General features: G+C 45.6%; 1 protein-coding gene across 1 annotated transcript in view; it reads right to left on the reverse strand.

Moving 5' to 3' along the window:
* Nucleotides 1-14,495, reverse strand: part of smc5 (structural maintenance of chromosomes 5) — a 72,102-nt gene that overhangs the window by 22,534 nt on the left and 35,073 nt on the right. Inside the window, exons 12-15 of the mRNA XM_072517390.1 lie at nt 8,162-8,256; nt 6,147-6,279; nt 3,963-4,136; nt 587-756 (exon numbers count right to left, since the gene is read on the reverse strand). Coding sequence (XP_072373491.1) covers nt 587-756; nt 3,963-4,136; nt 6,147-6,279; nt 8,162-8,256 — 572 coding nt within the window. The remainder of the gene's footprint in view (nt 1-586; nt 757-3,962; nt 4,137-6,146; nt 6,280-8,161; nt 8,257-14,495) is intronic.

A 14,495-nucleotide genomic window follows, 5' to 3' on the forward strand; every position in this document is an offset into this window, starting at 1 on the left:
GCCTGAATACTGCAATGAAGTTACTGTGAAGGGCAATTTAGCATGGCCAATCCGCCTAACCTGCACATCTTTGGACCGTGGGAGGAAACCGGAGCACCCGGAGGAAACCCACGCAGAAACGGGGAGAATGTGCAGACTCTGCACAGTGACCCAAGCCAGGAATCGAACCTGGGACCCTGGAGCTGTGAATCAACTGTGCTAACCACTGTGCTACCGTGCTGCCCGTAAGATAGCAAATGTTATTTGATTTTCCACACAAAGAACATATACCTCATATTGTAGCAATTTATAAACCCCTACCACTTATCTCGCACTAAATTACACCGTGGTAATAAAACATCCTTCTCCGTAACCGGTCCTGTCAAAAACATCTAGCCAGATATCGGCACATCTCATTTGGTTTGCTTTGTTGGGCTGGGGTCGGTTTACAGAGCAGTTAAAAAAAAATTATATTTTCAAACTTTGTACGGGTGCTTTCTTCTTTCTGTTCAATGATGTGAATGGACATCATTGGAATCTCGGTTACATAGCGATGAGTGGTTGTAGCTAGGTTAGGGTGACCAAACAGGAAGCAGTGAGCCCATACCTATCATTTTTTGTGCTGATTTTCTGTTCCAGTTGCCTTCTCCTACTCTTCATCTCTAACAGTTCTTTCTTCTTTGTCCTCAGCTCATTATCTTTACGCTCAAGCTGTCTCTGTTTCTCGGAAAATTCAGCAAGGCGTGTCTCCACTTCATGCAGATTTGCGGTTACTTCCTGTGAATGGAGCACAAGACCCATTCATTATATTCCACAGTCTTATGTAACTACTTTTGATTTATTGTTCTTTGTATGTTTAACCTTCCCATTCAAATTAAAAGGCAACCGTCTAACTGGAGGAAAGAACAGTGACACTGTTTCATTAGAGCGCAGCTCGTTTGTAGTCACCCTCAACACATACTTGGCTCCCTGTAGACAAGCTCTTCAGCCAGTTACGGTGCAAATGATATTTTAGTTGAAGGGTGAATAAAAAAATGTCGAACTGATGGCACGTACCCAGAGATGCCCACGCCAGTAGGATTTGGCCAGTAAAATGGATTGACACTCAAGCCCTCAGGTATGGCAAGATGCCACCTTCTCACAATCACCCAAAACGTTTTGAGGTTAACTGTACTGATTGTCTCAGAGTAACGAGCTCAGTAATGTTCTAATTCACCACTCTCACCGGCCTCATAACTCTACTGCTGAGAAACAAATCATTCTGAATCTGGCGTGACAAATATTGTGTTAAAAATCTAACTCGGGCAACTCAGGTAAAATTCAAATTGCCACATCTTGGCAACAGGCATTTTACTCATGAAGTACTAAATATTCTGCACTATCCACAATGTAAGGTGACAGAGTCAAAAGCATGAGCAGAGTTCAAACTGCGATTGAGCGCAAGGCTAAGTGAACCAGAATGCTAGAGATGAGCAGTCGTTTCACGCTCTGGATTTGTTCAAATGTCTAACACGGGGGTTCTCAAGATTTCTGCGTCTGATATCCCCAATTGATGTTATAAAACCCCCACAGACTTCCCGTAACACAACCACTGTTTTTATGTAAAACAAAGCTCCAAAATTAACCGTATATTTATTATTTTTGTTTTACTTAAATGTGAAACTTTAAAAAAAAAAAATTTAGAGTACCCAATTGTTTTTTTTCCAATTAAGGGGCAATTTAGCGTGGCCAATCCACCTAACCTGCTCATCTTTGGTTTGTGGGGGTGAGACCCACGCAGACACATGGAGAATGTGCAAACTCCACAGTGACCCAGAGTCAGGATCGAACCTGGGACCTCAGTGCTGTGAGGCAGCAGTGCTAACCACTGCGCCACCATGCTGCCCTACTTAAATGTGAAACTTGTCACTGGTGCTGAGCACCAGGTTGAGAATCAGGTGTGGAACATGGGCAGCTGAGTGAGGCTTAGGCGAGGGGTTTTGTAACGTGCTGCAGTTCTGAGCCATTTTGTAACTGCGTGGACAGCAAAGGTCAGTTACAGATCATTAGCTGAATCGAATAGTCATGGCACTCAATCATGAGTTTAAGAATTGATTAGAGGGGGGCATGCATGGATTATGTGGAGCTTGTATTCCATATGTTATGAGCAAACTCCCCAGAATCTTCCAGTGGTCCCCTGAAGGATGCATGTTCAACACCACATCATACCCCAGTAACCCACCGTCCTGTGATTTCTGTCCTTCATCCAACTACCACCACCTCACGTTTAAAATCATCCTCTTTTAAAATCTTTTCATGACTTTGCCCTTCAGTGCTTGTCACAGTCTCCCAGCTTTACAACTCACCAGCAACCCTGCATTTCTCCAACTCTGGTCTCTTACCCATTTTGCTTCCTTCATTTGGAGGTGGGGGAACAGGTAAGTAGACAGGATGGTGAGGATGAGCGCTGGAGTACAAAGTGATTTAAGCATGAGGATGAGAATTTTGAACAAGGCGCTTGGGACCAGGGGCGACAGGAAATCAGTGGAGGCAAGGATGGCGGGCGAGCAGGAGTTGGTGTGGGATAATATACAGACAGCAGAGTTTTGGATGAGTTGCCAAGCACAGTCTGCGGAGTTTGAACAAGGATAATAGTGGGTGTCTAATAGAGCAAAATCCGTCTCTTACAGCTGAGACCCAATTCCACATTAACCAACAACACCCCGACTGGCCTCACACCCCAGCTTTAACCTTCAGCGTGTTTCCAGCACACCTAAAGAGACCTTGTTGTTTTCAGTAAAGTGAATGGGACAGGGCAGGGTTTTGTTTTAATTTCAAGTAGCCAATTCTTTTTCCCCCAATTAAGGGGCAATTTAGACTGGCTGATTCGCCTACTCTGCACATCTTTTTGGATTGTGGGGGTGAGACCCATGCAGACACGGGGAGAATGTGCAAACTCCACACGAACAGTGACCCGGGGGCTGGGATCGGACCCAGGTCCTCAGCGCCGTGAGGCAGCAGTGCTATCTACTGTGCCAGGGCAGTTCCATATCAGGTTGAAATGGAGCCCTTTAAGAGACAAGGTGATACACTTAACGCTCGCTTAAGGGAGAAAAATTAAGCAGCAAAAACCGATGTAAATGGGAAGGGCTTGGAGGCCCTGAGCTGCGAGGGTGAAACAAATGGCCAAGAGACAGTGAGGGAAGTCAGGGGACCCACCTTGATCACACATCTCCTACCCAACTGCCTCAGTTTCAATCTGATTTCCGGGGGACCCAAACTCCTTACCCCGAGCCACTATGCGTATTCAAATCTGACAACCCCAGTCTCGTTGGTTCACGCAAGTGTTGCTCTGCACAGCTGGTCAACTGTTTGAAGCAGATATCTTTCAGTGACACCCGGGAGACAGGGAGAATATAGTTTTATCCTGCGAACTCTTATCTGAAAGGAAATGGCTTTGCAATTCAAATTCAACTCCGAAAGTATTTTTAAAAAGCGAAGATCAGAAAATGCAGCTTTGAAAGAATTGTAACTATTCAGGGGAGACACCAGCAATGCACTGTACACAATTCATATTGTTACTTTTGGCAGAACCCTTGAAACCTGCTCATGGATGCCTAAGGGGCCACAACATTCCCCCCCCCACCCATGCCCAACCCCTGTGGAGAACATTCAGGTCCAACAATCTTGTATCATTAGCCAAAATAAGGAATCAATTAGTAGCAATGGAAGGGAACAGGATTTTAATTTTACCCAAATAATCCAACTTTTTCTGTAGCAAACAGACCACACAAGGGGCAGGCCCCTGGTTCTAGAATTTCTAGCCGAGGAAAACAGCCCCTCAGCATCGACCCTGTAAAGCCCTCTACAACGCCGACACACCAAGGTCAAGTAATTGGAGCACGAGGTGCATGTGACCCATTACCCTAAACACAGAACAAGAATGACTTTTTCCTCCTTCCACAGGCAGACCAAAAAACAATATAATTGTACAAAATTTTTACTTTTGATTGATCCTCCAACCGTCGCCTGCCCTCGGCATCCACCTGAACAGTGAGGAACCTTGCATCTCTCAACTGCGTATTGCTCGAGATAATTTTATTTGAATAAACGGATTTCTTTACGGTGTATCGTTCTTCTCCTGTGTAGATCTGGCGTAGTTGTGTTTCGTTTATTACCTGCAGAAAATCAACAATGCCGTTGGTGAGTGCTGTGGGACAGATTGGTCCACTTTCACCGTGAAGGTCTGGGCTTCACGCACAGCAACATTCTGCTTTAAACAAAACTGCAAAAAATGTTGGTGAAAATAAACCTTGGACCAGTACTGTCTTCCTGAAATTCAACATGTATGTTATAGCATGGTTTCCATCAAACCTGCACATGGCTTGATGGAATTGTGCAACCACATCTATCAATCATCACAAAATCCCTTCAAACTAACGTGCTTGATGACTGTAAAAATGGGTCAGTACAAAATGTTAAGTAGCCATTTCGTAAAATCTCTTCTTACATTGACTGGAAAGCCATGACTCGTAACAAAATAAATTTGCTGCCAAAAGCATTCGCTTTTTCATTATCTCCGATTTACTTAATTTGATTACAGATAATCTATCAGATATAATCAAGAGTATATCAGCTAATCGTAAGAGTTCCAATTATGAATGTGTAACGACAGAAGATGTTTCCACTTGTGGGAGAGATCAAACTCGGGGTGCGAAATATGAAATAGTTACTAATACATCCAACAGGGAATTCAGGTGTGACATCTAAGTGAGTGGGCAAGGGTCTGGCAGATGGAGTTCAATGTTGATAAATGTGAGGTCATCCATTTTGGTAAGAATAACAGCAAAATGGACTATTACTTAAATGGTAAAGAAATTGCAGCATACTGCTGTGCAGAGGGACCTGGGTGTCCTTGTGCATGAATCGCAAATGGTTGATTTCCAGGTACAGCAAGTAATTAAGAAGGCAAATGGAATCTTAGGTTTTTTTACTTGCCCCATTACCATCTCCATTTGCCTCACACCACCATCCATTTTGTCATTTAATCACACCTGCCTTCCACCTCAGCAGACCTTCCCTTTTATTCTTTCCCTGCTCCTGCCTTTCATTGAGTCCGTTCTTGCATAACAGCTGCTACGTCTCTAACCTTTCTCGGGTTTGATCAAATATAATTTGACCTGGAGCAATAATCCTAGAGGCTGTCAAAGCTGTTGAGTAGTTCCAGCATTTCTCATTTTTATTCCAGAGTTCCAGCGAATGTAGCATTTAACTTTTACATTTATCTGTTGTTACTTAAAGAAATGGGAGCTGAGGTAATTCAACCCCTTGCTTGCATATTTAATAACACGGGGAGTGTAGGATTGTTCCTGAAGACTGGCTGAATGTTCTGCTGATATTAAAGACATGAGTCAAGTCTGAACTGGCAAATTATAGACCCATCAGCAGGACATCAGTTACAGGAAAAGTTGCTAGAAGAGGTCCCGATACACTGCATAACCATCTATATAGAAACCGTGCTGTAGGAGCAACGCGATAGCTGGAAAAATGTATTTTCTGACCAACCTGGTTGAACTGTGCATCGGTGCTACTGGGTTGAATTCTAGATGCCATATGATTTCAGAAATATTTTGACAAGGTACCACACAAGTTACAACACAAGACCATCCTGTGGGAGCAGAAGGCAGATCCTGGGTTGGAGGTGGAATCGGCTATATTTCTATTCTATGATTTAAAGCAGCAAAGAATCCAGACTGTGCACACAATAACAGATTATTTGAATTAGACAGGATAGCAGAGCAAACGGACATGTGGACTAGTTGCGCCAGCTAGAACGGAGTTTGATGTCAGCAGGTTTATCTTTCCTCACGGGATCACTTGCTTTGCAATAGGTTAGAAGCTTTTGCAGTAGGTAGTAGGAACAGGCTCATTGCAAATTCGGTGCCATCACCGCTACCCTGAAACTTAGTTTTAGTCATGGGTTGAAAGCGGAATTAACCAGAATTCTCTCTTTGAACTAGACTAAGGTTTTTCAAAAACCCTTTTATTAATCCCTCCCCCAAGGAGCAACATTGCCCCTAGCCAGTGGGTGGCATGGAGCATCACGATGCCTCGGCTAAACGGGACAGTCTCAATGGACCAACTATTTTGATATCCTTTCAAAATAAAGAACAATTCAAAAGGCCTACCTTTTCGATCATCATTTTGGTCCTTGAGGTCCCTATGGGAACATCGTAAACTCTGTGTTGATCGCATAGATAGCTCATTACAGGTTCTGGTGCATCAATCAGCTCTCGCAAATAGGATACAAAGCCATACGTTCTGTTTAAAATAAAAGGCAGGTTATTGTTAGATGGGATACTATAAAGCAAAAAGTTGAAAAGTAAGGTTTACTTACAAAGGAGTGAGGGAACTCAATTGTGCAAATTACTTGTTATTAAAGGGAACCTAAACCCACCTAATGAGTAGTAAGGATTACTGCCGTGTTAACAGTGCATATTAATATACTTTTAAACAGTATAAAGGTTTTTTAAAAAGCTGTTAGTTACTTTGACTATTAAGCAAGATTATGAAGTGAATGAAAGCAAAATGGAAAGTAAAACAAAGCAAACCACACCCACTCACATACACAATGAAACTCATATTGTAATGTGGTGCGAGTCAAGTGAAATGTTCGAAGACGCATACAAAACAAGACGAACGTTATTAATATTGCAAGATCCCATGCAGAGAACGTAATGGTGCAAAGATCTAAATTCAGGCTATTTTTGCCTGCATGCATTGTTTGCAAATCAGATGATCAAAAATAGATCTGTTAAAACATTAAATGGGATAAATAAAATAATCTGGCATTTTTGATTATTATGGAAAGAAGTTTATGCAAAATATCATTAGTGTTGGAAAATTGCAAATCCATTAATAGAATTCTACACATTTACAGATAAAGACATAAGTATTCAGGGTATGGGGCATAAAGGAGTAGGGCAAATCTCTCAGGCCTTTTCTAAAACTAGCCGAGTACAACAAACAAGGCAAAATGCAAAAATAACCACAGGGCTGGATTCCCCGTTCTGGAGACTAAGTGCTGATGCCAGCGTAGAATGTTTTGACTTTCACGACAGGAAATTCGGCATCGACCCCTCACCAATTCCGGTACCAGCGAGGGGCTAGCACCGGCGCTGACTGAAACAACCACTGCCCGCGCCAAAAACGGCCGGGTCCCAGGCGCGCACGGCTGACGACCTGCACCGTTCACGGAGTACAACATGGCGCCGGCCGTGAATGTAACCTAACTCACAAACTGTGACCCCCACAGCCCACCCCCCACCAGTCCCCTCAGCCCTAGCAGACGCCCCCTCCCCAGCCAGCGGCATGGATCCTGGCTGAATGTGGCGGTGCTGAACACAGTCCGCAGCTGGCAAGTCGGCTCAGACCACACGTGCCCCACTGCGCCGGGGATTCGGCCCATCAGGGGCCGATGTTGCGGCAACAGTACTGAAAAGGCGCATGTCACGATGATGCCATTTTGGAGGGGGTGGACTATGGCGGACTGGCGTCAAACCGGCACCAGCCCCAATTCCGGCATCAGAGTCCATTCTCTGCCCGATCGTAGAACACGATTTCGGTGTCGGGTTACAGAGATTGCCGGCCACAAACTTTTTTTAACGGTTAGCTGATAGTTCTTCTTGAGTGAGAACTTATTTCTGCCATATGTCAAGGACAAGACTGTAGAAATTAGCAAACGGGCAGCACGGTAGCCTTGTGGATAGCACAATTGCTTCACAGCTCCAGGGTCCCAGGTTCGATTCCGGCTTGGGTCACCGTCTGTGCGGAGTCTGCACATCCTCCCCGTGTGTGCGTGGGTTTCCTCCGGGTGCTCCGGTTTCCTCCCACAGTCCAAAGATGTGCAGGTTAGGTGGATTGGCCATGATAAATTGCCCTTAGTGTTCAAAATTGCCCTTAGTGTTGGGTGGGGTTACTGGGTTATGGGGATAGGGTGGCGGTGTTGACCTTGGGTAGGGTGCTCTTTCCAACAGCCGGTGCAGACTCAATGGGCCGAATGGCCTCCTTCTGCACTGTAAATTCTATGATAATCTATGATAAATGCCAAATTTGTAAATAAACATACTTAGCTTTGTTATTATTTCACAATTTTAAAGTAAATAATTTTAAGCAGGCGGAATTTAAAATGTTAATTACTTACTGAAGTTCTTGAATTGGTCTGGTAGGTTGTCTCCCTGCAGCTGAGGTGGAAGGAGCACACACTGCATTCACTTTTAGCCTCTGTTTATCACGAACCTGCATGTGGAACATTTGTGTCAATCAACCTATTTGGGAAAATCATTTCAGTTTACGTTGCCTCCGGTTTCCTCAACTCCCGCCTCCCACAAAACCTTTCCAACATTTTCCAATTCCCTCTTTACCGAATACACGCACGCACAGCACGCACGCGGGTGCGCACACACGCCTCAGTGGCCAGGAAGAACCTGGATTGCTGCCTTCTGTAAGTTTAAAAAGGATATTTTGACAAATTTAGATTGCTTAATTTAACTGTGTACGACCTAATTACTTGATTCCAAAATTAACTCTTCAAATTGTTTTAGCTTCAGAGATACATAGGAACCATACATCTTATAGAAACATATAAAATTATGAAGGGAATACATAGGATAGATGCGGGCCAGTTGTTTCCACTGGCGGGTGAAAGCAGAACTAGGGGGCATAGTCTCAAAATAAGGGGAAGTAGATTTAGGACTGAGTTTAGGAGGAACTTCTTCACCCAGAGGGTTGTGAATCTATGGAATTCCTTGCCCAGTGAAGCAGTGGAGGCTCCTTCATTAAATAGTTTTAAAGATAAAGATAGATAGTTTTTTGAAGAATAAAGGGATTAAGGTGTTCGGGCCGGAAAGTGGAGCTGAGTCCACAAAAGATCAGCCATGATCTCATTGAATGGTGGCGCAGGCTCGAGGGGCCAGATGGCCTACTCCTGCTTCTAGTTCTTATACAAAAACTTGCACTAAATTAGCAAATAATATCAAAGTTTACTGAACACAAGATCAAATAAAATAATAATACACTTATCAATTAACTAAATGAGCAAAAGGTATACTTATCAATAATTCTATAGACTTGACAACTTCAAATGGATGGCCAGTCCAGAAGTCGAAAATTACCTCCATGCTTCTAGCCAAAAGGAATTCTGCCCGTCTCGGAGGAAAACTGCACTGTCCAGGGTGCAGGCCAACAGGAATTTGGTCTCTGTCCTTGGGCCCAATGATACATCACCTGTTCCTGTGCCAATAAGAATTCTACTTTCCTCCCTGAGAATGCACAATACACCCAGTCTCCCTACACTCGTGTACACCAACAAAGTGGTTCCCAACATCCTGTTGTATATTGAATCCTGGCATTCCCTCGCCGTAAGCTGTTAATAAACAATTGATCAATAACATTGTAAGAATTAATTTGTCTATCTGCACATAATGCCTTAAACATGAAGACACGGTAGCACAGTGATTAGAACTGTTGCTTCATTGGATTGGATTGGATTTGTTTATTGTCACGTGTACCGAGGTACAGTGAAAAGTAATTTTCTGCAAGCAGCTCAACAGGTCATTAAGTACATGGGAAGAAAAGGGAATAAAAGAAAATACATAATAGGGCAACACAAGGTAAACAATGTAACTACATAAGCACCGGCATCGGATGAAGCATACAGGGGTGTAGTGTTAATGAGGTCAGTCCATAAGAGGGTAATTTAGGAGTCTGGCAACAGCGGGGAAGAAGCTGTTTTTGAGTCTGTTCGTGCGAGTTCTCAGACTTCTGTATCTCCTGCCCGATGGAAGAAGTTGGAAGAGTGAGTAAGCTGGGTGGGAGGGGTCTTTGATTATGCTGCCCGCTTTCCCCAGGCAGCGGGAGGTTAGATGGAGTCAATGGATGGGAGGCAGGTTTGTGTGATGGACTGGGCGGTGTTCATGACTCTCTGAAGTTTCTTGCGGTCCTGGGCCGAGCAGTTGCCATACCAGGCTGTGATGCAGCCAGATAGGATGCTTTCTATGGTGCATCTGTGAAAGTTGGTAAGAGTTAATGTGGACATGCCGAATTTCCTTAGTTTCCTGAGGAAATATAGGCGCTCTTGTGCTTTCTTGGTGGTAGCGTCGACGTGGGTGGACCAGGTCAGATTTTGGGAGATGAGCACGCCTAGGAATTTGAAACTGCTAACCATCTCCACCTCGGCCCCATTGATGCTGGCAGGAGTGTGTATACTACTTTGCTTCCTGAAGTCAATGACCAGCTCTTTCGTTTTGCTGGCATTGAGGGAGAGATTGTTGTCGCTGCACCACTCCACTAAGTTCTCTATCTCCCTCCTGTATTCTGACTCGTCGTTATTCGAGATCCGGCCCACTATGGTCGTATCGTCAGCAAACTTGTAGATGGAGATGGAACCGAATTTTTCCACGCAGTTGTATGTGTACAGGAAGTAGAGTAGGGGGCTAAATACGCAGCCTTGCAGGGCCACGGTATTGAGGACTATTTTGGAGGAAGTGTTGTTGTTCATTCTTACTGATTGTGGTCTGTGGGTCAGAAAGTCGAGGATCCAGTTGCAGAGCCAAGTCCTAGGTTTTGGAGCTTTGATATGGCTGGGATTATGGTGTTGAAGGCGGAGCTGTAGTCAATAAATAAGATGTGGAGATGCCGGCGTTGGACTGGGGTGAGCACAGTACGAAGTCTTACAACACCAGGTTAAAGTCTAACAGGTTTGTTTCGATGTCACTAGCTTTCGGAGCGCTGCTCCTTCCTCAGGTGAATGAAGAGGTATGTTCCAGAACCACATATTTAGACAAATTCAAAGATGCCAAACAATGCTTGGAATGTGACCATTAGCAGGTGATTAAACCTTTACAGATCAGTTTGGCATCTTTTTGGCATCTACAAACAGTTTGGCATCTTTGAATTTGTCTATATATGTGGTTCTGGAACATACCTCTTCATTCACCTGAGGAAGGAGCAGCGCTCCGAAAGCTAGTGACATCGAAACAAACCTGTTGGACTTTAACCTGGTGCAATAAGTAAGAGTCTGATGTCGGAGTCCTTGTTGGCGAGATGCTCTAGGGATGAGTGTAGGACCAGTGAAATGGCGTCTGATGGGGACCGGTTGCGACAGTATGCGAATTGCAGTGGTGCGCTTCATGACCAACCTCTCGAAGCACTTCATTATGACTGAAGTCACGGCCACCGGACGGTAGTCATTGAGGCACATTGCCTGGTTCTTCTTTGGCACGGATATGATGGTGGTCTTCTTGAAGCAGGTGGGGACCTCGGAGTGGAGTAGGGACAGGTTAAAGAAGTCCGCGAACTCATCTGCCAGCTGGTCCGCGCAAGCTCTTGAGTGCATGACCAGGGATCCCGTGCGGGCCCGTCGCCTTCTGAGGGTTCACTTTTAGAAAGGCCAATCTGACTTTGGAAGCTGTGATGGTGGGTATGGGCTGCTAGGGCGCTTTACAGCAGATTGTTGGTTTCCTGCTCGAACCGAGCATAGAATGCACTGAGTTCATCGGGGAGGGGTGCGTTGCTGCCAGAGATACTGCTCGGCTTCGCTCTGTAGCCCATTATGTTATTTAGTCGTTGCTACGACCACCGACAGTCGGTCTGTGACTCTAGCTTGGTTTGATATCCTCTCTTGGCATCTCGGATGGCTTTGCGGAGGTCGTAGTTGGATTTCTTGTATAGGTCAGGGTCTTCTGACTTGAACGCCTCAGACCTGTCCTTCAGTAGGGAGTCAATCTCGCGATTGAGCCATGGTTTCCGGTTGGGGAATGTACGTACTGCTTTCTTTGGCATGCAGTCGTCCACACATTTGCTGATGAAGTCTGTGATGGTGGTGGCATACTCATTTAAGTTGGTCGCTGAGTTCTTATATATGGACCAGTCCACTGTCTCCAAGCAGTCACGCAAGAGCTCTTCTGTTTCCTCGGACCAGCACTGCACAACCTTCTTAGCTGGATTCTCTCGCTTGAGTTTCTGCTTGTATGCCGGGAGAAGGAGCACCGTCTTGCGGTCTGATTTCCCAAAGTGCGGTCGGGGGATGGAACGGTAGGCGCCCTTGATTTTTGAGTAGCAGTGGTCAAGAGTGTTGTCGCCTCGGGTGGGACAGGAATTTTGGCAGTACACTCTTGAGGTTGGTCTTTTTCAAGTCTCCGGCCACGATGAACAAGGCCTCCGCGTGTTCCAAACAAAGAACAAAGAACAAAGAAATGTACAGCACAGGAACAGGCCCTTCGGCCCTCCAAGCCCGTGCCGACCATACTGCCCGACTAAACTACAATCTTCTACACTTCCTGGGTCCGTATCCTTCTATTCCCATCCTATTCATATATTTGTCAAGATGCCCCTTAAATGTCCCTATCGTCCCTGCCTCCACTACCTCCTCCGGTAGTGAGTTCCAGGCACCCACTACCCTCTGCGTAAAATACTTGCCTCGTACATCTACTCTAAACTTTGCCCCTCTCACCTTAAACCTATGCCCCCTAGTAATTGACCCCTCTACCCTGGGGAAAAGCCTCTGACTATCCACTCTGTCTATGCCCCTCATAATTTTGTATACCTCTATCAGGTCGCCCCTCAACCTCCTTCGTTCCAGTGAGAACAAACCGAGTTTATTCAATCGCTCCTCATAGCTTATGCCCTCCATACCAGGCAACATTCTGGTAAATCTCTTCTGCACCCTCTCTAAAGCCTCCACATCCTTCTGGTAGTGTGGCGACCAGAATTGAACACTATACTCCAAGTGTGGCCTAACTAAGGTTCTATACAGCTGCAACATGACTTGCCAATTCTTATACTCAATGCCCCGGCCAATGAAGGCAAGCATGCCGTATGCCTTCTTGACTACCTTCTCCACCTGTGTAGCCCCTTTCAGTGATCTGTGGACCTGTACTCCTAGATCTCTTTGACTTTCAATACTCTTGAGGGTTCTACCATTCACTGTATATTCCCTACCTGCATTAGCCCTTCCAAAATGCATTACCTCACATTTGTCCAGGTTAAACTCCATCTGCCATCTCTCCGCCCAAGTCTCCAGACAATCTAAATCCTGCTGTATCCTCAGACAGTCCTCATCGCTATCCGCAATTCCACCAACCTTTGTGTCGTCTGCAAACTTACTAATCAGACCAGTTACATTTTCCTCCAAATCATTTATATATACTACAAACAGCAAAGGTCCCAGCACTGATCCCTGTGGAACACCACTGGTCACAGCCCTCCAATTAGAAAAGCATCCCTCCATTGCTACCCTCTGCCTTCTATGGCCTAGCCAGTTCTGTATCCACCTTGCCAGTTCACCCCTGATCCCGTGTGACTTCACCTTTTGTACTAGTCTACCATGAGGGACCTTGTCAAAGGCCTTACTGAAGTCCATATAGACAACATCTACTGCCCTACCTGCATCAATCATCTTAGTGACCTCCTCGAAAAACTCTATCAAGTTAGTGAGACACGACCTCCCCTTCACAAAACCATGCTGCCTCTCACTAATACGTCCATTTGCTTCCAAATGGGAGTAGATCCTGTCTCGAAGAATTCTCTCCAGTAATTTCCCTACCACTGAAGTAAGGCTCACCGGCCTGTAGTTCCCGGGATTATCCCTGCCACCCTTCTTAAACAGAGGAACAACATTGGCTATTCTCCAGTCCTCCGGGACATCCCCTGAAGACAGCGAGGATCCAAAGATTTCTGTCAAGGCCTCAGCAATTTCCTCTCCAGCCTCCTTCAGTATTCTGGGGTAGATCCCATCCGGCCCTGGGGACTTATCTACCTTAATATTTTTTAAGACACCCAACACCTCGTCTTTTTGGATCACAATGTGACCCAGGCTATCTACACCCTCTTCTCCAGACTCCGTTTCGTAGTTGTTTATAACTGTGTACAGTTCGTCCAGCGCCTTCCTTACTTCTGCCCGGGTGGGATGTAGACCGCTGTGATAATGGCTGAAGTGAACCCACGTGGAAGATAGTATGTGCGGCACTTCACGGTCAGGTATTCCAGGTCCGGGGAGCAGTAGGTCGCCAGGGTCGCCACATCCAAACACCAGGAGGAGTTGATGAGGAGGCAAACCCCACCACCCTTTGCTTTGCCTGATGACGTGGTGCAGTCCGCCTGGTGAATTGAGAAGCCTTCAGTTGTATGGCACAGTCCGATGAGGCGGGGGTGAGCCATGTCTCTGTGAAACAGAGCACACAGCAGTCTCTTACTTCCCTCTGAGGGGTGCCAGGGTTCCAGGTTTGATTCCCAGCTTGGGTCACTGTCTGTGCGGAGTCTGCAAGTTCTCCCAATGTCTGCGTGGGTTTCCTCTGGGTGCTCCGGTTTCCTCCCACAAGTCCCGAAAGGCGTGCTTGTTAGGTGAATTGGACATTCTTTACTCTCCCTCTGTGTACCCGAACAGGCACCGGAGTGTGGCGACTAGGGAAATTTCACAGTAACTTTATTGCAGTGTTAACGTAAGCCTACCTGTGACACTAACAAAGATTATTCTAATA

Source organism: Scyliorhinus torazame, chromosome 9 (assembly GCF_047496885.1).
Source record: "Scyliorhinus torazame isolate Kashiwa2021f chromosome 9, sScyTor2.1, whole genome shotgun sequence".
NCBI lineage: Eukaryota > Metazoa > Chordata > Chondrichthyes > Carcharhiniformes > Scyliorhinidae > Scyliorhinus > Scyliorhinus torazame.